We start from the raw sequence: 27388 nt of genomic DNA on the forward strand, positions 1-27388 counted from the left end.
TACCGCCCCAACTAGTAAAGGCAGCCAGTAAACAAGGGTTGTGACCTCGCCCGACTCTAATATGTACAGACAGACTTGTTGTACAGGTTAAACAAGTTCAACCAAAGAATGCTAGGAGCAGTGATGTACGTCACATTAGAGAATTGTTTAGTACATTGGAAAAACAACCACTCTTCTACACCCATCAGAGGAACAAGATGGACAGTTCAGAGGACAAAGGGGAAGAAACACAGCACAAGTAAGAAATTACTCTGTGTGTGTGTGTGTGTGTGTGTGTGTGAGTGTGTGTGTGTGTGTGTGTGTGTGTGTGTGTGTGTGTGTGTGTGTGTGTGTGTGTGTGTGTGTGTGTGTGTGTGTGTGTGTGTGTGCATCTGAATATGTACGTCTACATTTTTACATAGGTGCATAGAAATTAAGCTTGTTAGGTTTAGAGTTATTTAAGTGTCTGAAAAGAATAAACAAATTCATTTCCTGGATCGTTAAAATCGCTTTGGTGTAATATATTATGGCAGCAGGAAGCCTAGCGGTTAGAGCGTTGGGCCAGTAACCGAACGGCTGCTAGATCATATCCCTGAGCTGACAAGGTAAAAATATGTTGTTCTGCCCCTGTTCCTAGGCCATCATTGTAAATAAGAATTTGTTCTAAACTGACTTGCCTAGGAAAATAAAACCATATGTATTTTACATGAAGGTGTAGGGGGATACAGTTGGTAACCTTCAGGTAGGACATTTTACAAAGATCCCCATATTAGTTACACTGAAATGTCTCAATTACACTACATTTAACCTTTCTAAATCCACCCTGAATCCCCCCTTCTGATGGGATCAATATCCTCATTTTTGTGGCATTAAAACAATCCTATCGCTACCTCATAAAACCAATTCCAAAATTGATTACCAAATCCAAACTTGAATGATCTTTTGATCTCAAATGATTGTCTTCCTGCTTTGAGATACCAATTTCACCCTAGCACTGTTGCAACGCATTATACACTAGATATACAAAAGTATGTGGACACCCCTTCAAATTCAGTGGATTCAGCTATTTCAGAGATGGCGTCTAATGGTAGATTAAGAGACTTGGTAACCCTAAAAGACTAGTTGGAAATACCATTAAGATTTAGAGACATCCCATTTCCTCAAAGGTAAGAATGTCTGTCAGCTCCTATAATCATCCCAAGATGTTTTGTAATTCTCACAAATAAAAAATAAGCTCAACTACTGCATTTCTATACAATTTCAATATTCTATAACACAAAACACCCCAAAACGTGTACATGGCACACACAAACGCCTGTAACATATTTCCATTTAAAAATATATATTATTATGAATGTGTACCTGGAAGGGGGGAAATACGATAAATGATTCATCACAGCACCAGCTCCAGTCAGCCTACGCACATGTTACATATTTTGGATACGAAAAGGAGACAAAAATATTCCTGACCTGCGCTGTACTGCAAAGTGTCAAGACGACTGTGAACTGATCAAATCAAATTTGAACAAATCTAATTTTATTTACACATGCGCCAAATACAACAGGTGTAGACCATACAGTGAAATGCTTACTTACGAGCCCCTAACCAACATTGCTTGTTTAAAAAAATTCTAATAAGAATAAGAAATAGAAGTAGCAAGTAATTAAAGAGCAGCAGTAAAATAACAATAGCTAGACTACATATAAGGGGTACCGGTACAGAGTCAATGTGCGGGGGAACTGGTTAGTCGAGGTAATTGAGGTAATATGTACACTATCAGTCAAAAGTTTTAGAACACCTACCCATTCAAGGGTTTTTCTTCATTTGTACTATTTTATACATTGTAGAATAATGATGAAGACATCAACACTGTGAAATAACACATGGAATCATGTAGTAACCAAAAAAGTGTTAAACAAATCAAAATATTTTTTACATTTGAGATTCTTCAAATAGCCACCCTTTGCCTTGATGACAGACGTGCACACTCTTGGCATTATCTCAACCAGCTTCATGAGGTAGTCACCTGGAATGCATTTCAATTAACAGGTGTGCCTTCTTAAAAGTTAATTTGTTAGAATTTCTTTCCTTCTTTCCTTCAGTTGTGTTGTGACATGGTAGGGGTGGTATACAGAAAATAGCCTTATTTGGTAAAAGACCAAGTCCATATTATGGCAAGAACAGCTCAAATAAGCGATGAGAAATAACAGTTCATCATTACTTTACATGAAGGTCAGTCTATAGCGAAAATGTCAAGAACTTTGAAAGTCTCTTCAAGTGCAGTCACAAAAAACATCAAGCGCTATGATGAAACTGGCTCTCATGAGGACCACCACAGGAATGGAAGACCCAGAGTTACCTCTGCTGCAGAGGATAAGTTCATTAGAATTACCAGCCTCAGAAATTGCAGCCAAATAAATGCTTCACAGAGTTCAAGTAACAGACACATCTCAACATCAACTGTTCAGAGGAGACTGTGTGAATCAGGTCTTCACGGTCTAATTGCTACAAAAAACACAACTGATGGACACCAATAATAAGAAGAGACTTGCTTTGGCCAAGAAACATGAGCAATGGACATTAGACCAGTGGAAATGTATCGTTTGGTCTGGAGTCCAAATTGGAGACTTTTATTTCCAACCGCCGTGTCTTTGTGTGGGTAAACGGATGATATCTGCATGTGTATTTCCCACCGTAAAGCATGGAGGAGGAGGTGTGATAGTGTGGGGTTGCTTTGCTGGTGACACTGTCTGTGATTTATTTAGAATTCAAGGCACACTTAACCAGCATGGTTACCACAGCATTCTGAAGTGATACGCTATCCCATCTGGTTTGGGCTTAGTGGTACTATCATTTGTTTTTCAACAGGACAATGATCCAAAACACCTCCAGGCTGTGGAAGGGCTATTTACCAAGAAGGAGAGTGATGGAGTGCTGCATCAGATGACCTGCCCTCCACAATCCCCTGACCTCAACCAAATTGAGATGGTTCGGGATGAGTTGGACCACAGAGTGAAGGAAAAGCCACCAACAAGTGCTAAGCATATGTGGGAACTCCTTCAAGACTGTTGGAAAGCATTCCAGGTGAAGCTGGTTGAGAGAATGCCAAGAGTGTGCAAAGCTGACATCAAGGCAAAGGATGGCTATTTGAAGAATCTCAAATATAAAATATATTTTGATTTAACACTTTTTTGGTTACTACATGATTCCATATGTGCTATTTCATAGTTTTGATGTCTTCACTATTATTCTACAATGTAGAACATAGTCAAAATAAATAAAGACCCTTGAATGAGTTGGTGTCCTAAAACTTTTTACCGGTAGTGTACATGTAGGTAGAGTTATTAAAGTGACTACGCTTAGATAACAACAGAGAGTAGCAGTGGAGTAAAAGAGAGGGGGAGGGGAGGGGGGCAAATGGTCTGAGGGTCTGGGTAGCAATTTGATTAGATGTGTAAGAGTCTTATAGCTTGGCGATAGAAGCTGTTTAGAAGCCTCTTGGACCTAGACATGGCGCTCGGGTACCGCTTGCCGTGCAGTAGTAGAGAGAACAGTCTATGACTAGGGTGGCTGGAGTGTTTGACCATTTTTAGGGCCTTCCTCTGACACAGCCTTGTATAGAGGTCTTGGATGGCAGGAAGCTTGGCCCCAGTGATGTACTGGACCGTACGCACCACCCTCTGTAGTGCCTTGCGGTCGGAGGCTGAGCAGTTGCCATACCAGGCAGTGATACAACCAGTCAGGATTGACAGATTGACTGGGAAATGATATTTAATCTCAGAGATTGGCTGTAATGTGGTGTTGCCAGGCGGATTAGATATGAGTGTGGCGCAGCAGTAGTTTCACGGTCTCCCTAACACAAGTGGTAAGGGATCAAATCTCACCCCACCTATGACTTTTATGCTGTATCTCCCCCTATAACCCCTTTCAAAATATCAAAATAAATTGAAAGGGAAAATAGACAGAAACAGGGTAACGTTTCCCCCTTTTTATCAAGCATGTAGTGTTCCAAACTTGTTTAGAAATAACAAAGTATTCTTAGTAACTGTTATATCTCTGTGTTAAAGCCCAGTCCACCAGGAGAGAACAGACTCACCTGTACCCAGCTGTACGTCCATGCAGAGTGATCATTCTATGGAATTTCCATTACAATTTAGAGACTTCCCAACTGCTCAAAGGTAAGAATGTCTGACAGCTCTTATAATCCACCCTCCATCTTTCCCACCCCCCACATCTAAACTTTGGAAATGATTTAAGACTCCTCTCTGTCTATGGAATCACAAAGCACACAACTTGGATACTTTTTATCTGAACAAATTGTTGCTGTTGATATTATGCTAATTGTATGAATTAGGAAGTAATTATCAACTATTTCCTCTAGAAAGTTACTCTCTCATTTATTTTTTGTGTCTGTCTGTTTACAATGTCAGGTTGTAATATTCTCAATAGTTTTTTAACCATTAGAAGCATATATGCATGACACACACAATCAATTGGTCTGGAAATTAAAAACAATAGGTCAGTTCCACGTAACTCATGTAACCTATCATATTATGTTATTTTAGTGTTTACAAACTCCATTGGTCAGTGTAACATACAGTCACAATCTATTGGTTGGTCTTTCTACAACTGATTGACCAATCACCCTCAGCAAATCACCAGGGAGTTACATTTGAATCCCTTTTCCCATTCACTGTGTTGGTGGTGCTCATAAAATTGAGTAGTAGCAGCGCACCCACTCTGGAAATGTGATGTACTTGTCGTAAACGGATATCTCTAAAAATGAACAAACTCAAAATGGGTACTTTGTTTAATGAATAAATTCATGTGAATTTTTGTATTTCAGAATGTAGGCATACTTCATATTTTATAGCACATAATAGGGAGATTAATGATACCAAGATGTTGAGCAAAGGACATTCGGTCTTACAGGAGGTATATACCTTATATACTGTACCTTATAGGTCTAAAAAGGGCCTAAAATGGTTTGTGATAAAAATGTCAAAAGCCTATCAAACATCCTTCCTCCCAATGAAGTTTATATGTAAGAATTGGCAGATCCATTTTTGGGCCTTTCTGGCGTGGAATTGCCCAGGAGATTTACTATGGCGTCGAGAAAACAGTAGGGTTTTTACATGCTACGACACTGGAAGCCTAAGTCTTTGCTGGTGTGAGCAGAGTACAAGCCCCTGTTCTACTTTACTCTATACCTTTCAGACCATCAGTACGGTTGAAAGTATGAATTATAGTTTATCACAACATCATCTAGCGGCAACCAGAGGTTACTGACGTAACCCCGGTTCTATGAACCAGACACACATTTTCTCTTGCCACCCCTAGTTCGGGAAACCCTGGTTTGGATACAAGCATTATGAAACCTCTAACACAATAAATTAATTTGACTTGGTGTTTTATTCTGTCAGACTGCCAGCTTTAATTTGAGGGTATTTTCCTCCACATCGGGTGAACCGTTTAGAAATTACAGCACTTTCTGTACATAGGCCCCCCCCCCCCCATTTTAGGGGACTACAAGTATTTAGACAAATTCACTTCTGTGTATTAAAGTACTCAAAAGTTGAGTATTTGTTCACATATTCCGAGCACAAAATGATTATACCAAGCTTGTGACTACAAGCTTGTTGGATGCTTTTGCTGTTTGTTTTGGTTGTGTTAGGGATTATTTCGACCCAATAGAAATGAATGGTAAATAATGTACTGTGTCATTCTGGAGTCAATTTGATTGTGAATAAGAATATGTTTCTAAGTACTTCTACATTAATGTGGATGAAAACAGGATTACGGATAATGCTTAATGAATCATGAATAATGATGAGTGAGAAAGTTACTGTAATGGTGAGAGGGTGGCATGTCTGGTGTGATATTTGTGCATCTATAACTTTCTCACTCGTCATTATCCAAGGTTAATTCAGGACTATTTTAACACTCATATAAGTGAATTTGGCCCAATACTTTTGGTCCCCTAAAATGGGGGGACTGTGTGCAAAAAGTGCTGTAATTTTAAAATGGTTCACCATATATGGATGAATACACCCTCAAATTAAAGATGACAGCCTGGACATTAACCTCATAGTCTTTGTATCATTTCAAATCCCAAGCGCAGGAGGACAGAGCCAAAACAACAACGACAAATCCTCACTGTCCCAATACTTTTGGAGCTCACTGTATTTGGTGAAATTATTCATTTTGTGTGTGGTTTCCTTTAAACAAGGGTGGCCCAACTTAGCCCTTTGGCTCAATTTACTCCAATCTCCCTGCGCCTAGTTTCATTGAAATTCTTTGGCACGTATCATGCTCTTTGTGTCCGGCATAGTTTGTCAAAATGAACGTAATGTTTTTCTTCCAGATATCAACAGGAGAGATTAAAGTCAGAGATTCCCAGTTATCAGAGTCAAACAGATCTGTCCTTCATATTTAAGGTGAGTTGGCTTCTTTCTTTGCACATACTGTGGTGGTTCCAACTCCTGTCATCTCTGATATTAAATCTTGGTTGGGAGTTGTCGTGACGTGACTATCATTAATGTAATGAATGCTATTCATCGAATAATTACCTACTACATTTAATTATTACTCTATTAAATGAATTATGTGACAATGAACTCATTAGGAATTTGGGGCACCACAGGAAGAGTTTATTCAATGAGTTACTTTTTCCCGAATTAACTCAAGAACATATTGATTTCATACCAGTCATCAATTAATCATTTTCTCATATCAATCTCATTCTGAATGTCGTTGACTTCATGAATCTGCACAAACCCTAACCCGAATCTAATCTAGATGAATCTAGTTCAAAAAACGAGTTAAAAACAAGTTTATTTACTAACTAACGAAATATTCACACAGAAATACATAAACACACACACACGGTATAGGATATTGATTACTAACATAATGCAATGAAAACAGTCCCTAGTGGACTAACCCGATATGATGGCTTGTTACACAATGGAAAGGTGTGGGGAAAGATAAAGAGCGAGAGAGACAAAGACTTATCGTACGTACATTTGGAAACGACGCTTCCTGTAAATAGGAATATTTAGCACCCTAACAACTGCTCATTCGCATTAGAAATGCTACATACATTTACGCGTAGATGTCTTTCTCTGTCGTCTCTCTGTTGAAACCACTCGATCCGTCTATGGGAAGTAGCTCGATGTAAGTCTCTCAATGCAAGTCTCTGGCAAGTCTCACCATGAGATCATGGCGCCGACAGAGATGGTCGCCTCACTTTGCGTTCTTAGGAAACGATGCAGTATTTTGTTTTTTTATGTATTATTTCTTACACTGTTACCCCAGGAAATCTTAAGTCTTATTACATACAGCCGGGAAGAACTATTGGATATAAGAGCAACGTCAACTTACCAACATTATGACCAGGAATAAAACTTTCCCGAAGTGGATCCTCTGTTTGGACCACCACCAGGTTATATAAATCAAAATATGTGACCTTAATGAACCTCTATAGGATGACTGGAAACAGTCGCTTTTTGGTCAACTCTGTTCCATTCTATGCAATTACACATGCTGCGCTGTTCATAAGTCTCTTCATTCACAGGACAATTGATAATATCGTCAAACATCAGACTATTGTTAATGTAACATTGTCTTTAGGCTTTGTCTCTACTATTATAGGCCTATGTGTGAAATTTGTTTCGATATAGTTTAGGTTTCGATGTGCCATTGCCAGATGGAAGACAACTGTCGGGTGAAGGCAGGGGTAAAAAAAAATGACATGTCCACGTAAATCTGCTTATAACACAAACTCTATGATATCGAAATGAAAACAACGTCAGTGTGTTAATTAAAAATGGACTTATTTAGAAAAGGTCGAGGATGGAGGGAGACATGCCTTTAAAAAATGGAACAGATGTTGTCATTTTAAATTCCTATGATGTCAAAATTAGGGTTTAACATATTTTTTAAACTTTAATGTAACCTTTATTTAACTAGGCAAGTCAGTTAAGAACAAATTCTCATTTACAATGACGGCCTACCCCGGCCAAGCTTGGACAATGCTGGGCCAATTGTGCGCCACCCTATGGGACTCCCAATCACAGCCGGATGTGTTACAGGGTGATCAAATTAAGATCGTACATACGGAGAGTTCGCCGTTTCTAAAAGGATGTTTTTGACTGTTTTTGTAGCCTTCCCACTGGGAAAACCATGCCATTTCCACATGGAGAATTTGTAAATATTTGCTACATCAATGAGATTCCAACCTATTTTCCACTCAAAAAGACAGCCAAAAGTTTGTTGAATTCCCAGTTCTTTCAACCACCTAAAAGCTCAACCAAATTCCAATGGAGAATGTATGTCTGTTTTTTAGTTTAGTTTTCACCTAAATGTCTGATCACTGCACTTTCAACCATTTAAAAGCCGTCGAAGTTCAAATAGGAATACGTCAGATATTTTATTTATACAACAGCTTAATGTATTATCACTGCGCTTCATCTAATAGCACAACCAAATGACCTGGATTGCTGTTCAGATTACATTAAAGAACATTGCTGTTTGAAATTCTGTGCAGATTATTGTAGCGATTGTGAAGATTTCCACAGACCTGCGACCCTGAACATGCACCCTTTCTATGATTACATAAGAAGACATTCATTGTTACAGTAACCTCAAAATGTGGACATGGATGTGTTACTACTTTTAAGGTTGAATAAATACTGTTACATTAGTTTGTAAGATATCCTTAACATTAAGCTCTATATTGCCTTACAAAAGTTATATTGAATTGTGTTTGGTTGTCAACGAAACCAAATATCAACATTTGAAGGACCTGTTACTTCTGCTTGGACAGCTCCATCTGTGCCACTGAGTCTTGCTTTAAATCCAGTTTGTCTACAAATGAATAATTTATATATTGGATTCACATCTCCATTTCAACCAAAACTATAAGTTAAAGAACAGGACTAAATCAAACCAAATCAAACTTTAAAATAAATAAATACAGTTTGATTTGTTTTAATCCTATTCTTTGGTTGAGATGGAGATGTGAATCCGACATATTTATTATTAACTTGTAGATTCCATTTGGAATAAACAAAAGCTTGAAACCCTAGGCCTATATGTATCATCTGTTTTTAGTTGAATCCTGGGCTGAATTTAAACAATAGTGTTAATAAAGGAAATCTGAGGAAAACACTACTGAAATTCTATCAACACACCTCCTGTGCTACACTCACAACACAGACCCTGGATCATTGCTTCTCTCCCTTCTGGGACGGCTACAAGGCCCTCCCTCGCCCTCCCTTTGGCAAATCAGATCATTCCTTCATTCTGCTCCTCCCCACCTATAGGCAGAAACTTAAACAGGATGCTTCAAGATTGTTTTAATCACATTTGAATGTTCCGGGTCCCCTCTGAGAATAGTATCGATGTAGATACTGACTCAGTGGCTGGGTTCATCAGGAAGTGGATAGAGGATGTTGTTCCCACTGTGACGATTAGAACTTATCCAAACCAAAAACTGTGGATAGATGGCAGTATTCATGCAAATCTGATAGTTGGAACCACCTCATTTAACCATCGCAAGGTGACTGAAAGTGTGCAAACAGCTACGACCTCCGTAAGGACATCAAAGAGGCAAAACGACAGTACTCAGACACGAGACATATGGGACTCCAGAGAATCACGGATTATAAAGACTTCCTGTTTCACTGTGGTATTATGAGATGACACACAGACTAAAGTCCCTTAATCATCCATCAAAATGGGAAAGGTCAGAGAACACACAAATGAAGACACAACATTTTGTTGACCTTCTCAAATCAGGCAATGGCTATATAAAGATAGCTACATGCCTGTAACTACCCATCTCCACTATTAGGGCAATTATTAAGAAATTGTAAACAACTGGAGCTGTGAAGAACCTGCCTGGAAGAGGAGGCAAGTGTTTTTTGCCCCCACGCACAGATTGTTCAAGTGGTAAAAAAATCTCCAAGGATCATAGTTGGAGGATTGCAGAAGTTGGTTACATCTTGGGGTCACCAAGTCTCCAAAACTACAATTAGACACCAACTCCATGCCAACATGTTATTTGGAAGGGTAGCCATAAGAATGACTCTGCCGTCACCAAACCACAAATGTAAGCACATGGAGTTTGCTAAATGTCATTGGAACTTGGATTGGAACCAGGTACTATGGTCTGGTGGGACTAAAATATAGCTTTTTAGCAACAAACAACCGGTAGATATGGTGTAAAAAGACCCATGGTCATGCTGAAAATAACCTAATCCCCACTGTGAAGTATGGTAGTGGATCTGTGATGTTGTGGAGCTGTTTTACTTCCAAAGGCCTTGTGAACATCGTTAGGATAGATTGCATCATGGACTCCATCAAGTACCAGGAGAGTTTAGGCCAAAACCTGTCTGCCTCTACAAGGAGGCTAAAACTGGGTCGTTGTTGGATCTTCCAGCAGGACAAAGTACCAAAGTAATACCTCCAAATCTACACTTAAAATTGTTCACTGACCATAGAATCAAGCTTTTGCAATGTCCATCCCAGGACCATGACTTAAACCCCATTGAAAACCTGTGGGGTGAGCTGAAGAGTTCACAAGCGAGGAACAAGGACTCTGAAGGATCTGGAGAGTTTCTGTATGGAGGAATGGTCTCAGATCCCTTCCTATGGATTCTCCCACTTCATCAAACATTAAAGGAGACGACAGAGCTTTTATCTTGGCAAAGGGAGGATGCACAAAGTACTAAATGCAGAGGTGCCAATAATTGTGACATGCATGTTCTTTTTTTTCTCCCCAATTTCGTGGTATCCAATTGGTAGTAGTTACAGTTTTGTCTCATCGCTGCAACTCCCGTACCGAATCGGAAGAGGCGAAGGTTGAGAGCCATGCGTCCTCCAAAACAAAACCCAACTTAGCCGCACTGCTTCTTGACACAACGCACATTCAACCCTGAAGCCAGCCGCACCAATGTGTCAGAGGATACACTGTACACCTGGCGACCTGGTCAGCGTACACTGTGCCCGGCCCGCCACAGGAGTCGCTAGTGTGCGATGAGACAAGGATATCCCTGCCGGCCAAACCCTCCCTAACCCGGACGACGCTGAGCCAATTGTGCGTCACCCCATGGACCTCCCGGTCACGGCCGGCTGCGACAGAGCCTGGGCTCGAACCCAGAATCTCTGGTGGCACAGCCTTAGACCACTGCGCCACCTGGGAGGCGACATGCATGTTTTTGGATAAAATCATTTAACTCAATTAAAGTTTAGGTTCATATGATATTTTGAGTGTAATATCAAGCTGATAAACAACAGCCTTTTTTGTTCATATTTAACTAGGGTTCCAATAATTCAGCAGGGCACTGTACTGTCTTTACACACCATTATATTGTATGTATTTTTATATACATTATATGTATAAAGTATATATTTATATTCCGGTCTCTGACATTGCCTGTGCTGATATTTCTTAATTTTTCTGGATTGTGTGTATTGTTTAAACATATATTTATTGATAGGTACAGTTTTACTGATATATAATTGCTAACGTATGTTTACATTTCATTTGCTCTGTTGAACCTACCCTTTGGAATGACTTCGATACCAACAGTGAATCTATTAAGTAAAGACTTTTCAACAATCATTCTCAGGATAGAACATTGATTATAGACAGTGACAAATATCAAAGGGACTTGGTTCAAAACCCTGGATGGGAGACGGAAGGAATAGCTGTAGATAGATCAACTCTCCAGTAGGAGGTGCTGCCCAGCCTTGAGTTGTTTTCTTACAGTGAAAATTACATTGAAGATCTGATGTTGTTTCAACGGTACAAATTCACCATATTTTACGTTAGTCTATGTTAAAAATTGGTTACCATGAAGACATAACCCTCAAAACAGGTTGATTACTTTGAAAAAAATCGGATGTATTTTGAACATAGATTTCACGTCCCAATACATCAACAAATTACGTTGAAACGACGTTGATATAGCCTAGCCAGTTTATGCCCAGTGGGTTAGTTCATGTTTTATCCATGCCCCCATTCTGCAGAATGCTCCTGAGGAAGTATATTGCTGGTGGGGTTCATTTAAAAAATAAAATAATAATCTGGACACTTCTATAACATAGAGATTTGGTTTTTAAAAAAGCATTGTCCTTTGAATTTTTTCTTGATAATTATTTTGGGTCATTTTGGATGCTGATTTCAAACGTATGCCTAACATCCTTCCCCAAAGGACCTTTCTATGGATTTCAGTTGAGGAAGATCCAAAACATCACAATTATATATTTTTTTAACAAATTCAAATGGAATGCCCCAATATTTAAAACAGTTATTGTCTTCTCTTTTCTATTTAGTCATTCTAGCAATTTTGGGCAACTTTTCTCACTGTTTTGTATTGCATAGCGAAAATATCACCCTTAGTGTTGGTTATAATGAAACAATTATTGTCTGTTTCAGTCGCTTGAAGACAACATCATCACTTTTGTGAAGAGAGAACTGAAGAGATTCAAGAACATTTTGAGTCCAGATCTTCCAGAATGCATTGAGAATCAGGAGGATGAAGAATTAGTGGATGCCAAAGAAGTGAGGCAGGACAGCAGTGCCAGAGAGGGGGCTCTGAAGATCACACTGCAAATTCTGAGGAACATGGACCAGCAGGAGCTCGCTGACACACTGGAGAAAAGTAAGGGTTCTCTGATAATCTTTACAATCTTTTATGCCCACAGGGCAGACACTTTCATTACAGGAATCATGAGGATAATGCACTTAACTGTTTGACCAAATTATGGTTTTAGCTGTCCAAACATATGAAGTTTTGATTGAGGTGACAATGTAGAATGTGCTCTTTATAAGTTTATAGGCACCCTTTAAAAAAATGTACGATCCATGATCTTGGCTGTCTAACTGATGACTGTGACCGTTGACTTCTGATTAGCCAAAGGATCATTATAGATAAGTATAACAGAGAAATTGCGCAAAAATCTAAAAAATATAATTTTATCAGGCCCATGGGTTGCCGGTTATGTCACCATTTTCATTGTTTTATTTTATGTAAAAAATTATAGATTTTTGTGTGGGTCAATTCTGACCAGCCCACCCACCAAAAAATGGTCTAGCCCATTTGGCAATTTCCAGAATTGCCAGATGGTCAATCCGCCCCTGCTTTTGATACAGGATGCAGGGATGCTTATTAAAACTATCACCTGTGATAAAGTGAAGGGAGCTATGGTAGACGGCATCCAAAAGTTTAAGAGTAGTGGCTACACCATTCCGATAAACGGTGTCACTGTAGTCAAGAACTGGCAGGAAAGTTGAATGTACAATCTTCCTCATGCTGTTCAGGGAGAGGCATGATCTATTTCTATAAAAGAAGCCCACTTTAAATCCCAGCTCCTTAACTAGCTCTGTACTGGTTTTAAACTGCAAATTATTATCAATCCAAAAGCACAGATATTTACTGTATAGGTGGGAATCTGCTCAATGAAAGAACCATCCAATGCATAAATGCGTAAGCCTTCTGAAATATTTCTATGAGAATTCGAGAACAGCATACATTTAGTTTTTCCCGCATTAAGTACCAATTTTAAATCAACAAGGACTTTCTGCAAGGCAACAAAATCAGATTGCAGCTCCAACATAGCCTTGTCAGCCTGGTCGAGGTCCATTTTTTGAAAACTTCTGAATGAGTAGAGATTGAGACAGCATACAGGAGATCAGCAAGACAAGAGACACCAATCAAATGTAATGACATATTTCAACCCTTACCTGGACAAGACAAAGGTATCAGAACTGTGCTGACAAAGGGAGTCGCTGGCATTGGAAAAACAGTCTCTGTGCAGAAGTTCATTCTAGATTGGGCTGAAGGAAAAGGACACCAGGATGTCGAGTTGATATTCTCACTGCCTTTCAGGGAGCTAAATTTGATGACGTCGAAAAAACGGAGTTTGATGGAACTTCTTCATCACGTTTTCACGGAAACCAAAGAATCTGGAATAACAGATTATGAAAAGTACAACGTTCTGTTTGTTTTTGAGGGTCTGGATGAGTGCCGACTTCCTCTAGACTTCCAAAACAATAACAACTGCTGTGATGTCACAGAGTCAACCTCAGTGGACGTGTTGCTGACAAACCTCATCAAGGGGAATCTGCTCCCATCTGCACAACTGTGAATAATTCAGATTTAGCATAGATAGACAGCAATTCAGACAATTTGCTAAGAGCAATTGGGAGGGCTGAGGGATAGCGACAAACTCCCACTAACGTTAGTTGGGCATTATTACCAAGGCCCACATTTAGGACAAGACATTTAAAAGCCTAGGCGTCCCGCTAGCGGGATAACTTCCGGTGAAACTGGAGGGCGCGCATTTCAAATAAATAATCATAACAATTATGGATCTTAAACATTTAGGTACATATAAGTGTCTTATATTGGTTGAAATCTTAAATTCTTATTAATCTAACTGCACTGTCCGATTTACAGTAGCTATTGCAGCGAAAACATGCCATGCGATTGTTTGAGGACGTCGCCCCACATCAAAATATTTTTCCACCAGCATAGGTTTCATAAATTCACAAATAGCGATTAAATATTCACTTACTTTTCTTCCTCTGATTTGTAATCTGAAGGGTATAATGGTCCAATTCAGAGGATGGTCTCTCAAAGAAAAACAATTCCGGTTGGTTTTTCTTTGGATTTTCTCCTATCATATCTATTGTGTTATATTCTCCTACATTATTTTAACATTTCTACAAAATTCAAAGTGTTTACTTTCCAATGGTACCAATTATATGCATATCCTGGCTTCAAGGGCCTGAGCAACAGGCAGTTTACTTTGGGCACGTCATTCAGGTGGAGATTGAGAAAAAAAGGGGCCTTCCCCTAAGAAGTTAAATTGCTTGTGGACATAGGTGGTAATACACACAGCAACATTCAAGTTGTCCTTTATAAATATGGCGACACCCCCACCTCTGCTGTCTCTGTCAAATAAATAAACATTATATCCATTTAGAGACATATCAGAGTCTGGCACATACTTTTTTTAACCAAGTCTCAGTAATTATCAAAATGTCCACTTTAATTTGAGAAGCCAGAATTCCAAAAAGTTACATTTTCGAAATCAAACTTCTGACATTTACATGAATCAGTCCAAGGCCACAGCTTGCGGGATTTCAGATCCGCTGAGTTTCTAACACAAACATGCTATGTTCAGTAGGCAGTGGTGTAAAGTACTTAAGTAACATACTTTAAACTACTACTTAAGGTGTTTTTTGGGGTATCGGTACTTTACTTTACTATTTATATTTTTGACAACTTTTACTTTTACTTCACTACATTCCTTAAGAAAATACTTTTTACTCCATACATTTTTCCCTGACACCCAAAAGTACTCGTTACATTTTGAATGCGTAGCAGCACAGGAAAATGGTCCAATTCACACACTTATCAACAGAACGTCCCTGGTCAACCCTACTGCCTCTGATCTGACGGACTCATTAAACACACCTGCCTTTCTCCATAAACGTAAAAAATTATTAAATGGTGCCGTCTGGTTTGCTTAATATAACGAATTTGAATTTATTTATAATTTTACTTTTACTTTTGATACTTAAGTACATTTTAGCAATTAAATGTACTTTTGATACTTAAGTACATTTACAACCAAATACTTTTAGACTTTTACTCAAGTAGTATTTTACTGGGTGACTTTTACTTGAGTCCTTTTCTATTAAGGTATCTTTACTTTTGCTCAAGTATGACAATTGGATTGATACCCCATCACTTTTGATCTACTTTTTTCATGTTAGCACTCAGAATCCAAGCCCCTCTCCTGTTTGGGTGCAGGCCGTCTCTTTTTAGGAACTGCGGTCGCTCCCAAAACAAATAGAAATTGTCAATAAAATTCAACACTTTTTCAGAGATGAGTCCTGATTTTATCCAAGGTACAGTACATTAATACATATACTTGTGTATTTTGCATTTTCAGGTGTTTTGGGTGAACTTGCTCTGTGTCAACATAAACTCAAATCTAACCTGAAGAAGAAGTGTGAGGATGTGTTTGAGGGAATAGCAAAACAAGGAAACCAGACACCTCTCAATAGGATCTATACAGAGCTCTACATCACAGAGGGTGGAAGTGGAGAGATCAATAATGAACATGAGGTGAGAAAGATTGAGACAGCATACAGGAGATCAGCAAGACAAGAGACACCAATCAAATGTAATGACATATTTCAACCCTTACCTGGACAAGACAAAGGTATCAGAACTGTGCTGACAAAGGGAGTCGCTGGCATTGGAAAAACAGTCTCTGTGCAGAAGTTCATTCTAGATTGGGCTGAAGGAAAAGAACACCAGGATGTCGAGTTGATATTCTCACTGCCTTTCAGGGAGCTAAATTTGATGAAGTCGAAAAAACGTAGTTTGATGGAACTTCTTCATCACGTTTTCATGGAAACCAAAGAATCTGGAATAACAGATTATGAAAAGTACAACGTTCTGTTTGTTTTTGATGGTCTGGATGAGTGCCGACTTCCTCTAGACTTCCAAAACAATAACAACTGCTGTGATGTCACAGAGTCAACCTCAGTGGACGTGTTGCTGACAAACCTCATCAAGGGGAATCTGCTCCCATCTGCACAACTGTGGATAACCTCCCGACCTGCAGCTGCCAATAACATCCCTCCTGAGTGTGTTGACAGGGTGACAGAGGTACGAGGGTTCAAAAACACACAGAAAGAGGAATACTTCAGGAAGAGAATCAATGATCAGAACCTGGCCAGCAAAATCATCTCACACATTAAGTCATCAAGGAGCCTCTATATCATGTGCCACATACCAGTGTTCAGTTGTATTTCAGCCACTGTTCTAGAGAGAATACTTGGTCAATCTCAAAGTGGAGAGATGCCCAAGACACTGACCCAAATGTACTCACACTTCATGGTCTTCAACAAGCTAATCAAAAACCTGAAATATTCTAAAGATGCAGAGAAAAGTGAGACATCTGATGAAGAGATCATTATGAACCTGGGGAGGCTGGCCTATGAACAACTGGAAAAGGGCAATCTGATCTTCTATGAAGAAGACCTAAGAGAGTGTGGCATTGATGTCACAGAAGCTTCAGTGTACTCAGGAGTGTGTACACAGATCTTCAGAGAGGAGTGTGGGTTGTACCAGAAGAAGGTGTACTGCTTTGTACATCTGAGCATTCAGGAGTTTCTGTCAGCGTTGTATGTGTTTCTCACATTCACCAATAACAATGTTAATCTTATGGACAAACAGCAAACCACCTCCAAAGAACCTCAGATATGTAAAGATACACCTGCAACCATCCTGCACAAGAGTGCAGTGGACAAGGCCTTACAGAGTGACAATGGACACCTGGACCTGTTCCTCCGCTTCCTTCTTGGTCTCTCAATGGAGTCCAATCAGTCTCTCCTACGAGGCCTACTGACACAGACAGGAAGCTGCTCACAGACCAATGAAGAAACAGTTGAGTACATTAAAGAGAAGATCAAGGAAAATCCCTCTCCAGAGAGATGCATCAATCTGTTCCACTGTCTAAACGAGCTAAATGATCAATCTCTAGTTAAGGAGATCCAAGCTTACCTGAGTTCAGGAAGCATGTCCAAACAAGAACTCTCACCTGCACAGTGGTCAGCTCTGGTCTTTGTGTTGCTGACCTCAGAAGAGGAGTTAGATGTGTTTGACCTGAGGAAATACTCTAGATCAGAGGAAGGTCTCCTGAGATTGCTGCCAGTGGTCAAAGCCTCCACAACAGCGCTGTAAGAAAGAATACCTCTTTTGTCAAACAGAAAAGACTTATACCAAAAAATAATTTTATTGGCCATGGTTTTATTTATGTCAGCTTAAAAATGAATTATATTCACTGAAGTATGCTACATGTATTAATGAGGAAGTTACACAAAACATACATTTGGCTATTTAGAAGTAACATTTACATTAACTATTCTTAATGTATACTATTATTAGCTATTATTAGCCTATAGTCACTATAACCTTGACACTAACTTTGTTTTGTTAATCTAACATTTTTTGGATCTTGTATAAGTTGCCACAGTAAAACATACAGAAGAGCAAAACTTCTTATATGTTTTATATATATTATATTTTAGGCTAAATGGGTGCAACCTGACAGAGAGATGTTGTAATGCATTGGCTTTAGCTCTCAGCTCGAACTCCTCACACCTGAGAGAGTTGGACCTGAGTAGCAATGACCTGCAGGATTCAGGAGTGAAGCTGCTCTCTGCTGGACTGGGGAGTCCACACTGTAAACTGGAGACACTAAGGTGAGTCCCTACAGGGTGTGGGAAATATTTTCAAACAGGGACATGTTTTATGATTTTTCGATGAACTGCTTCGGGCTTAACAATACGAAACTTCATCTTAAGAGACCAAATGTTGAGTAATATCTGAGAGGAAAGTTTCTGCCTCATCAGGTTGTCATTCTGTGGAGTCACAGAGGAAGGTTGTGCTTCACTGGCATCAGCTCTGAGGTCAAACCCTTCACACCTGGTAGAGCTGGACCTCAGCTACAATCACCCAGGAGACTTAGGTGTGGAATCGTTGTCTGCTGAACTGGAGGATACACACTGCAAACTGGAAAAACTCAGGTATAAGGCAGCAAAATAATTACTTTTTTAGTGTTCACCATGGATAAGGTTTGATACCAGTTTGATATGTGGAGAGTTTGTTTCTCTTATGATCTCAGAGCTCTTACCATGATTGTTATGACATTTTTTCTTTCCTACAGTGTGGACAATGATGCAGAGTACTGGCTAAAATCTGGCCTGAAGAAATGTAAGTCGGTCACTTTTAAACAATAGGCCACATTTTTTGTATGAAGGGCCATATACAGTTTGAAGATTGTTCAGCTTGATGACATTGCTATATTGCTTTTTTTTCTATACAAGGCTCTGGATTCCTCAAATCCTTTCTAACAACCAGTGGATAATTAAGTGACAATGCCAGATAAGCTGTGGTTTATAGAATATATTGCCACAAGTGTTGCAAACCATACCAATATATCCTATAAACCAATGCTTTGAGGGCATTATACTTTTTATACAGTGGTTACCAACACATTCAAATAATGATTTCGATATTTTCGTGAAAAACATTATTTTGATAAATGTATTCATACTATTACATCCTTCCACGAGGATATAGTCCCGACACATCTGGTCATCCATTCTATTTCTGAGGTTGCTAGCCAAGCCCTACAGGTTCCCCTCTTTCTCAATGTTAGAGTCCATTAATTGAATATTTAAGTAATATAAAATGCATGTGGATGAGGTTCGTTTCCCATCCATTGTGGACTACCCTGTCAAGCAGCAGACGGTTGATTTTGCCAACGTAGTTAGCTAGAAAAGGTCAGCAAGCTAGCTAGAAACTGTGTAAAGTTGCATAGACAAACATAGATTGTGAACTTCGTTTCTAGCTAACACTATCCCCCTATTCAACGTGGTTTTAACCAATCACCATCCAGGATTAGACCCACCCTTTGTATAACCACTGCCTAGAGATAAAGGTTAAATACAATAACGGTCCATTGCAGCTTTTTTAAAATCTCAATATCAAATCCTGTTGGGGTAACGCCTAAGACCTTACTGTGATTGTCTTCAATTAAAATGGTCAACAAGAAACATAAATAGCTTCTTAGCAAAGAACAATTTCTCAAGCAAGATTTTTGCTAGGACTGTCTGGGAGATGTCTGAGTGGGAAGGGGAAAACTGAAAACTAGCTGTTATTGGCAGAGAGGTTTGGAACTCTCTTATTGGTCTATTAACTGATGTCACCAGGCTTGCCAAAACTCCATCCCACTGAAAGAGACTGGAATTGCAGGTGGTGTTTTCAAACAGCTCTTACACTAAAATGGCTCGATCATCAGTTTCACAATTTCACAATATTATTCTAACCTCATAGTGTGGAAATATACACTGAGTGTACAAAACATTAGAAACACTGGGTCTTTCCATGATATAGACTGACCAGGTGAATCCAGATGAAAGCTATGATCCATTGATTTCCCTTGTTAAATCCACTTGGTGTCCCTAATGTTTTGTACACTCAGTATATATAAAACACAGAAAATCACGTGTTTGACTGCACTGGGCCTTTAATTGAGTTTAAAGTGAAAGAACACAGAATGAAAACTACATCTGGATTTTTTAAACCTTCCGTTCTCGACTCGACGTGTCATACATGAATAATACACCATATATAGGCATAATCTTTTCCTGGCAGAGAAACTAATCCTTACATTCTATGCATGAAAAATGTTGTTTATGTTAGCTGTGGGACACAATTTTGTGAGTCTGTGTATTGCGATATTGTGCTGTATTGAGATGTATCCCTTAGTTGTGGATTATTCTGGTGGGTGGCAACGGAAAATAACCCTAACCATGTGTCCTGCATCACCAAATACATTTTCCCCATCAACAAAGGCATATCTAGTATATCTATAATCTCTAGGAACACCATTTACCAGTCGTAAGGTTACATGTGTTCCTCGCTACCAGATAAACGTTTGAATCTAGCTGTTGTCCTAACCGCACTATAGTCCTGCTGTGTAGACTAGATTACGTGGTAGAAAGTGCGTCGTAAAATGTGCATGGCCTAATGGGAGCGCACTGTCTAATTTAGCAGGCATTAGTGATGGGAAGTTCAACTCTTTTTATTGAAACAGATTTTTTAAATTTAAATTTAAATTTTTTAAAACAACGAAACTTTCAAATTATTTAATTCAGTAATGCCCAGAGCGCGCAGGACCCCCTGCCCGCGAACGATTAACTAAAACCTCAAAAGAGTCATGATACTACAAGACTCTCGTTCGCCATAGGTGATCTATTGGAGCTGTAATTTGTGAATGAGACTAACAAAAGTGTGCTTCAGACAATGTACATTTGTGATGACTAAGCCTACAAATAAGAGTATTTCTTGATACCTTTGAAACGAAGTCTATTTGCGGCCGCAATAGGACTAGATTGTGAACGACCCTTGGCGGAATGACTTGACTGCTGCGATGGAGAGAAGCAGATATCGTTTGCGAACTGCAGCAGCCCAACCAAACAATTTGTTCTCGAGTTCGAGTTTGTTGAGCAGACGCGGGCTTTGTAGACTATGTTTTGGTTGTACAAAGTTGTGTCCATCGATAACATTCAATAATCAATTAACTATACTGAACAAAAATATAAACGTAACATGTAAATTGTTGGATCCATGAGCTGAAATGAAAGATCCCAGAAATGTTTCATATGCACAAAAAGCTTATTTCTCTCAAATGTTAAGCACAAATTTGCTAACATCCAGGTTAGTGAGCATTTCTCCTTTGTCAATATAATCCATCCACCTGACAGGTGTGGCATATCAAGAAGCTGATTAAACAGCATGATCATTACACAGGTGCACCTTGTCCTGGGGACAATAAAATACCACTTTAAAATGTGCAGTTTTGTCACACAACACAATGCCACAGATGTCTCACGTTTTGAGCCTCCTCCATAAGGGCCTCCAACGTCGTTTTAGAGAATTTGGCAGTACGTCCAACCGGCCTCACAACCGCAGACCACGTGTAACTATGCCAGCCCAGGACCTCCACATCCATCGTCTTCACCTGCGGGATCGTCTGAGACCAGCCAACCGGACAGCTGTTGAAACTGTGGGTTTAAACAACCAAAGAATTTCTGCTGTCAGAAACCGGCTCAGGAAGCTCATCTGCGTGCTCGTCGTCCTCATCAGGGTCTAGACCTGACTGCAGTTCAGCATAACTGACTTCAGCGGAAGAATTCTCACCTTCGATGTCCACTGCCTTGCTCGAGAAGTGTGCTCTTCACAGATGAATCCCGGTTACCACTGGACCGGGCAGATGGCAGACGTGTGTATGGGGTTGTGTGGGCAAGTGGTTTGCTGATGACAACTTTGTAAACAGAGTGCCCCATGGTGGCGGTTGGGAAATGGTAAGGGCAGGCATTAGCTAGTGGGCGGCAGGTAGCCTAATGGGTGGAAGGTAGCCTAGTGGCCAATAACTGGAAGTTTGCTGGATCAAATCCCTGAGCTGACAAGGTCAAATCTGTCATTCTGCCTCTGAACAAGGCAGTTAACCAACTGTTCCCCGATAGGCTGTTATTGTAAATACGATTTTGTTCTTAACTGACTTTCTTAGTTAAATAAATAAAAGCTACAGACAACAAATACAATTACATATCAATGGGAATTTGAATGCACAGAGATCCTGAGGCCCATTGTCGTTCCATTCATCCGCCACAATCACCTCATATTGCAGCATGATAATGCACGGCCCGATGTCGCAAGGATCTGTACGCAAATCCTGGAATCTGAAAATGTCCCAGTTCTTCCATGGCCTGCATACTCACCAGACACGTCATCCATTGAGCATGTTTGGGATGCTTTGTGTCGACGTGTACGACAGCGGGTTCCAGTTCCCGCCAATATCCATCAACTGCACACAGCCATTGAAGAGGAGTGGGACAACATTATACAGGCCACAATCAACAGCCTGATCAACTCTTTGCAAAGGAGATGTATCACACTGCACGAGGCAAATGGTGGTCACACCAGATACTGACTGTTTTTCTGATCCACGCCCTACCTTCTTTTTTTAAGATGTCTGTAACCAATAGATGCATATCTGTATTCCCATTCATGTGAAATCCATAGATTAGGATGAATAAATAACGAATGTATTTAAATTGAATTTATTTAAATTGACTGATTTCCTCATATGAACTGTAACTCAGTAAAAGCTTAGAAATTGTTGCATGTTGCATTTATATCTTTGTTCAGTGTACAAATTATTTACAAATTAGTATGGCAAGCTTCTAACTTACTGTTGTGAATGTGAATAAATGAAAGCAGTGCATTGCATTCTGTTCGGGGTGCATTCTGTTCAAAGGAATTTAGAACTTGATCAATGCTGCTTGCTGTGTCAGGTTACCATGACAACAGTCGCAACAACAGGGTCAAAGTTGAATGTCTCTTGCTTAGTTGCCGGCAAATCAATGGCAATATAAACGGTGAATGCCGACAAGAAAGAGGTTAAGATGGAGCGGTTTGAAAAGAGTGCATTCCAACATTGGCCAATTGTTTTTACAGGCAACATACTGTGAATCCTATGTGAAATAAGTATTGGTTTGCCTTAGAAGACTTGTTCCTTGTGAGCAGAAATACTTTTTGATGGGGTTCAAAGAGTTGGTGTTAAGAAGGTTCATCTTGTGATATTTTTGTCTCCCTCATCAGATACATGTGAGCTGATACTGGAACCGAACACAGCACACAAACTGTTAACTCTATCCAAGGGGAACAGAAAGATTACATGGGGGAAAGAGCAGCCGTATCCTGATCACCCAGCGAGATTTGAGTGTTACCCGCAGGTTCTGTGTCGAGAGGGTCTGACTGGGCGCTGTTACTGGGAGGTAGAGTGGAGTGGGTTTGGGGCTTATATTGGAGTGGCATACAAAGGAATCTGCAGGAAAGGAACGGAAAATGATTCTATCCTAGGCCATAACCGTATGTCCTGGACAATGCGGTGCGCTGAAGATCATTACATTGCCCGGCATAGTAATAAGACCATTACAATACCCATTCCCTCAGTCTACTCATACAGAGTAGGGGTATATCTGGACTGGCCGGCCGGCACTCTGTCCTTCTACAGTGTCTGCTCTGGCACACTGACCCACCTGTATACATTCCACGCTACATTCACTGAGGCCCTCTACCCAGGATTTAGGGTTTGGAATGGTGAATCTTCTCTTTCAATTTAGCAGATGAAATACCCAGCAAGGGTTTTTGGGGGATTTCGAACTACAGTACCAGTCAAAAGTTTGGACACACCTACTCATTCAACGGGTTTTCTTTATTTTTACTATTTCCTACAGAATAATAGTGAAGACATGAAAACTATGAGATAACATACAGTGTATATTGTCACGTCTACTCCCGCACCTCTTCTCCGGCGCTCTAAGTCGCCAGGTTATTCATTATTACGCACACCTGCCACCATCGTTACCCGCACCTGAGGCTCATGAGACTCACCTGGACTCCATCACCTTCCTGATGACCTCCCCTATATCTGTCACTCCCTTTGGTTCTTTCCCCAGATGTTATTGACTCTGTTTCTTTGTTTCATGTCTGTGTGCTACTGTAAGAGTAATATATATATATATGCCAATTATTTGATGGTCCGACCGCATTCTGTCCCCTATTAACACTTTTTAAACTTCTGGTGCCAGAGAGAATTACATAAGAATGTAGTCAAGACGACTAGCTTGATTGAGCCTCTGCCATGTATATCTCACTGGGTCTGGGTATTTAAGCCTTCATATATCCACTAGTTTCAAAATATCCATGACATTTGTGAATTCCTGAGGGTGATAGTTTGTAGGGTTTGAGGGTTTGTAGTGTGATTTTCTTTATGGTCCATATAGGTATTTAAAACTGTATTATAATCTCCTACCATAATAATAGTCTTGTATTGCTTGTTTTTTATTTTACCTTTATTTAACCAGGCAAGTCAGTTAAGAACAAATTCTTATTTTCAATGATGGCCTAGGAACAGGGGGTGTACTGCCTGTTCAGGGGCAGAACAGGCAGTACCTTGTCAGCTCGGGGATTTGAACTTGCAACCTTCCGGTTACTAGCCCAATGCTCTAACCACTAGGCTACCCTGCCTACCCCTTGTAGGGTTGATCAATTATTATATATATTCTAAAAGAATCGTGGATCATTATTATTTAGACTGTAAAGGTTAATGAGCCATATCTGTTTATTAATGAGCCATATCTGTTTATTAATGAGCCATATCTGTTTATTAATGAGCCATATCTGTTTATTAATGAGCTATATCTGTTTATTAATGAGCCATATCTGTTTATGGTCCAATAACATCTACCTTGAGGATCTGTTTGGACAATTTGCACATTCGGATAAAAATGGCTGTTGATACATACCATCACCCCTTTTGAGTTTCCTTTTGTGTTTCTTTAACCCCCAGTCATTTTCCCACACAACTTCATCTAAAATTGTTGAATGAGTTTCCTGTAAATAATAGATATTATATTCCTTATAATTAAGCCAGGTACATACTGATTGTCTTTTCTTATTATCTGCCAAGCCATTACAATTATAACTAGCTATACTTATTTCACCATTTACCATAATGATATACACGTTTCAAATGTATTTATCACAATATATGTTTGTACATTTACCATTAAAAAGTACCATAGTGATTGAGTGTCCATAAAGCTGTACCATGATATTTCCATTGGTACTAAGTAACCCTCCGATCCTGTAGAGGTTAACCAGTGTCAAGTTCTAGGTGATGGAGATCAGATCCACCCCCTTCCCCTGAAACACAAACACACTGGTCCCCCTTTGTGACCATTTTCCAAAGCATCTGTGTGCAGTCAGACCTTTGATTATTTTGTGCCACCAAGATGGCGTAGCAGTGTAGTCGTGTTTTGTTTGTCCTCTCGTGTACTTTTGTATTTTTCGTATTTTTGGTATATAAAAAAATATATATATTTTTGATTTTTAATTTGATTATACCTTCCGGTAACCTGCCTCACCCAATGTGATGCGGAATCACTATTATTTTTTGAAACTTTAGAACACATTCAAGAACCTCCAGAAGCTAACCAGCTAATTAGCTACAAGCTATTTAGTCATTGTTAGCCACTGCTAGCGGCTTTTACCTTCTGCACAGATACCAGCCCTGTTCTTAGCCTGGATATTACTCGCCAATCTACCAGTATCGGCCTGTCTCTCCACAACAACGCTGGATTCCTGCCATAATCCCTGGGCCACTACTTCTAATCTTCACAGCTAGCTTGCACCCTCCGTGGCACCCAGTACCGAAGCTATCCCTGAGGCCCACCCCCCGGCCTACTCAGCTGTTCACCCGAACCCCACTCATACACAGCTAGAGCCCAATACTCCACCGGATCCTTGCTGTAAACTCTGGACCTTGGCACCGGATCACCGCTGCTACCGTTTGGCTATAGTGGCTAATGCCACTGCCACGAAGCTAGCACCAGTTAGCTGTGAGCCAGGCACATCTCCCGGCTAGCAAACATAATTCTACAATACATCTTTCTCCATCTGGTTTGGATTCTCTGTCGACGCGGCGCCCCGCCGCACCACCACGTCTGGTCTGCCGATGAATACTCCATCCGCTGTGCCTTCAACCGGCCTCCGTCTGAGTAGACCCCCCTACCACCCCCGGGCTACTAACTTTAAACGCTGTGTCGCCCCGTGCTAGTGTAGTGGCGGCTTCCCTGTTCGATCTACTGCTGCCCCCTGGACACTATGATCACTTGGCTACCTGGCTGATTCCTGCTGGACTGTCCATTAATCACGGTACTCCATTCTGTTTATTTATGTTTTATCTGTCGGCCCCAGCCGCGAATTCAGGCTCTCTGTGTAGTTAATCCTCTGCCTAGTCATCACCATTTTACCTGCTGTTGTTGTGTTAGCTGACTAGCTGTTGTTGTCTCACCTGTTGTTTTAGCTAGCTCTCCCAATCAAGACCTGAGATTACTTTATGCCTTGCTGTATGTCTCTCTCAAATATCAATATGCCTTGTATACCGTTGTTCAGGTTAGTTATCATTGTTTTAGTTTACAATGGAGCCCGTAGTTCCACTCCTCATACCTCTGATACCTCCTTTGTCTCACTTCCCACAAATGCGGTGACCTCACCCATTATAACCAGCATATCCAGAGATACAACCTCTCTTATCATCACCCAGTGCCTGGGCTTACCTCCGCTGTACCCGCACCCCACCATACCTCTGTCTGCACATTATGCCCTGAATATATTCTACCACGCCCATAAATCTGCTCCTTTTATTCCTTGTCCCCAACGCTCTAGGCGACCAGTTTTGATAGCCTTTAGCCGCACCCTCATCCTACTCCTTCTCTGTTCCTCAGGTGATGTGGAGGTAAACCCAGGCTCTGCATGTCCCCAGGCACCCTCATTTGTTGACTTCTGTGATTGGTTTCATGCATGTCAACATCAGAAGCCTCCTCCCTAAGTTTGTTTTACTCACTGCTTTAGCACACTCTGCCAACCCTGATGTCCTTGCCGTGTCTGAATACTGGCTTAGGAAGGCCACCAAAAATTCTGAGATTTCCATACCCAACTATAACACTTTCCGTCAAGATAGAACTGCCAAAGGTGGAGGAGTTGCAATCTACTGCAGAGATAAACTGCAAAGTTCTGTCATACTTTCCAGGTCTATGCCCAAACAGTTCAAACTTCTAATTTTAAAAATGAATCTCTCCAGAAATAAGTCTCTCATTGTTGCCGCCTGCTACCGACCCCCCTCAGCTCCCAGCTGTGTACTGGACACCATCTGTGAATTGATCGCCCCCCATCTAGT

General features: G+C 40.2%; 1 protein-coding gene across 2 annotated transcripts; it reads left to right on the forward strand.

Annotated features, from left to right (window-relative positions):
- The first annotated feature begins 76 nt into the window (after positions 1–76).
- Positions 77–24567, forward strand: LOC110488792 (NLR family CARD domain-containing protein 3). 2 transcript variants are annotated; one of them, XM_021561181.3, is made up of 9 exons: positions 77–238; positions 4048–4158; positions 6345–6417; positions 12426–12651; positions 15953–17750; positions 18102–18275; positions 18426–18599; positions 18740–18786; positions 23245–24567. In XM_021561181.3, exons 1-9 carry the CDS (start codon positions 198–200, stop codon positions 23766–23768), a joined length of 3168 nt encoding a protein of 1055 aa, XP_021416856.3. In that variant the 5' UTR covers positions 77–197; the 3' UTR covers positions 23769–24567. The 2 variants fall into 2 exon arrangements, with proteins under 2 accessions (XP_021416856.3, XP_090054494.1); XM_090198368.1 differs by lacking the exons at positions 18426–18599; positions 18740–18786; positions 23245–24567 and having other exon boundaries at positions 18102–18279.
- Positions 24568–27388: the final 2821 nt, after the last annotated feature.

This window comes from Oncorhynchus mykiss, chromosome 14 (genome assembly GCF_057628025.1).
Source record: "Oncorhynchus mykiss isolate SJ-2025 chromosome 14, ASM5762802v1, whole genome shotgun sequence".
NCBI classification, from domain to species: Eukaryota; Metazoa; Chordata; class Actinopteri; order Salmoniformes; family Salmonidae; genus Oncorhynchus; species Oncorhynchus mykiss.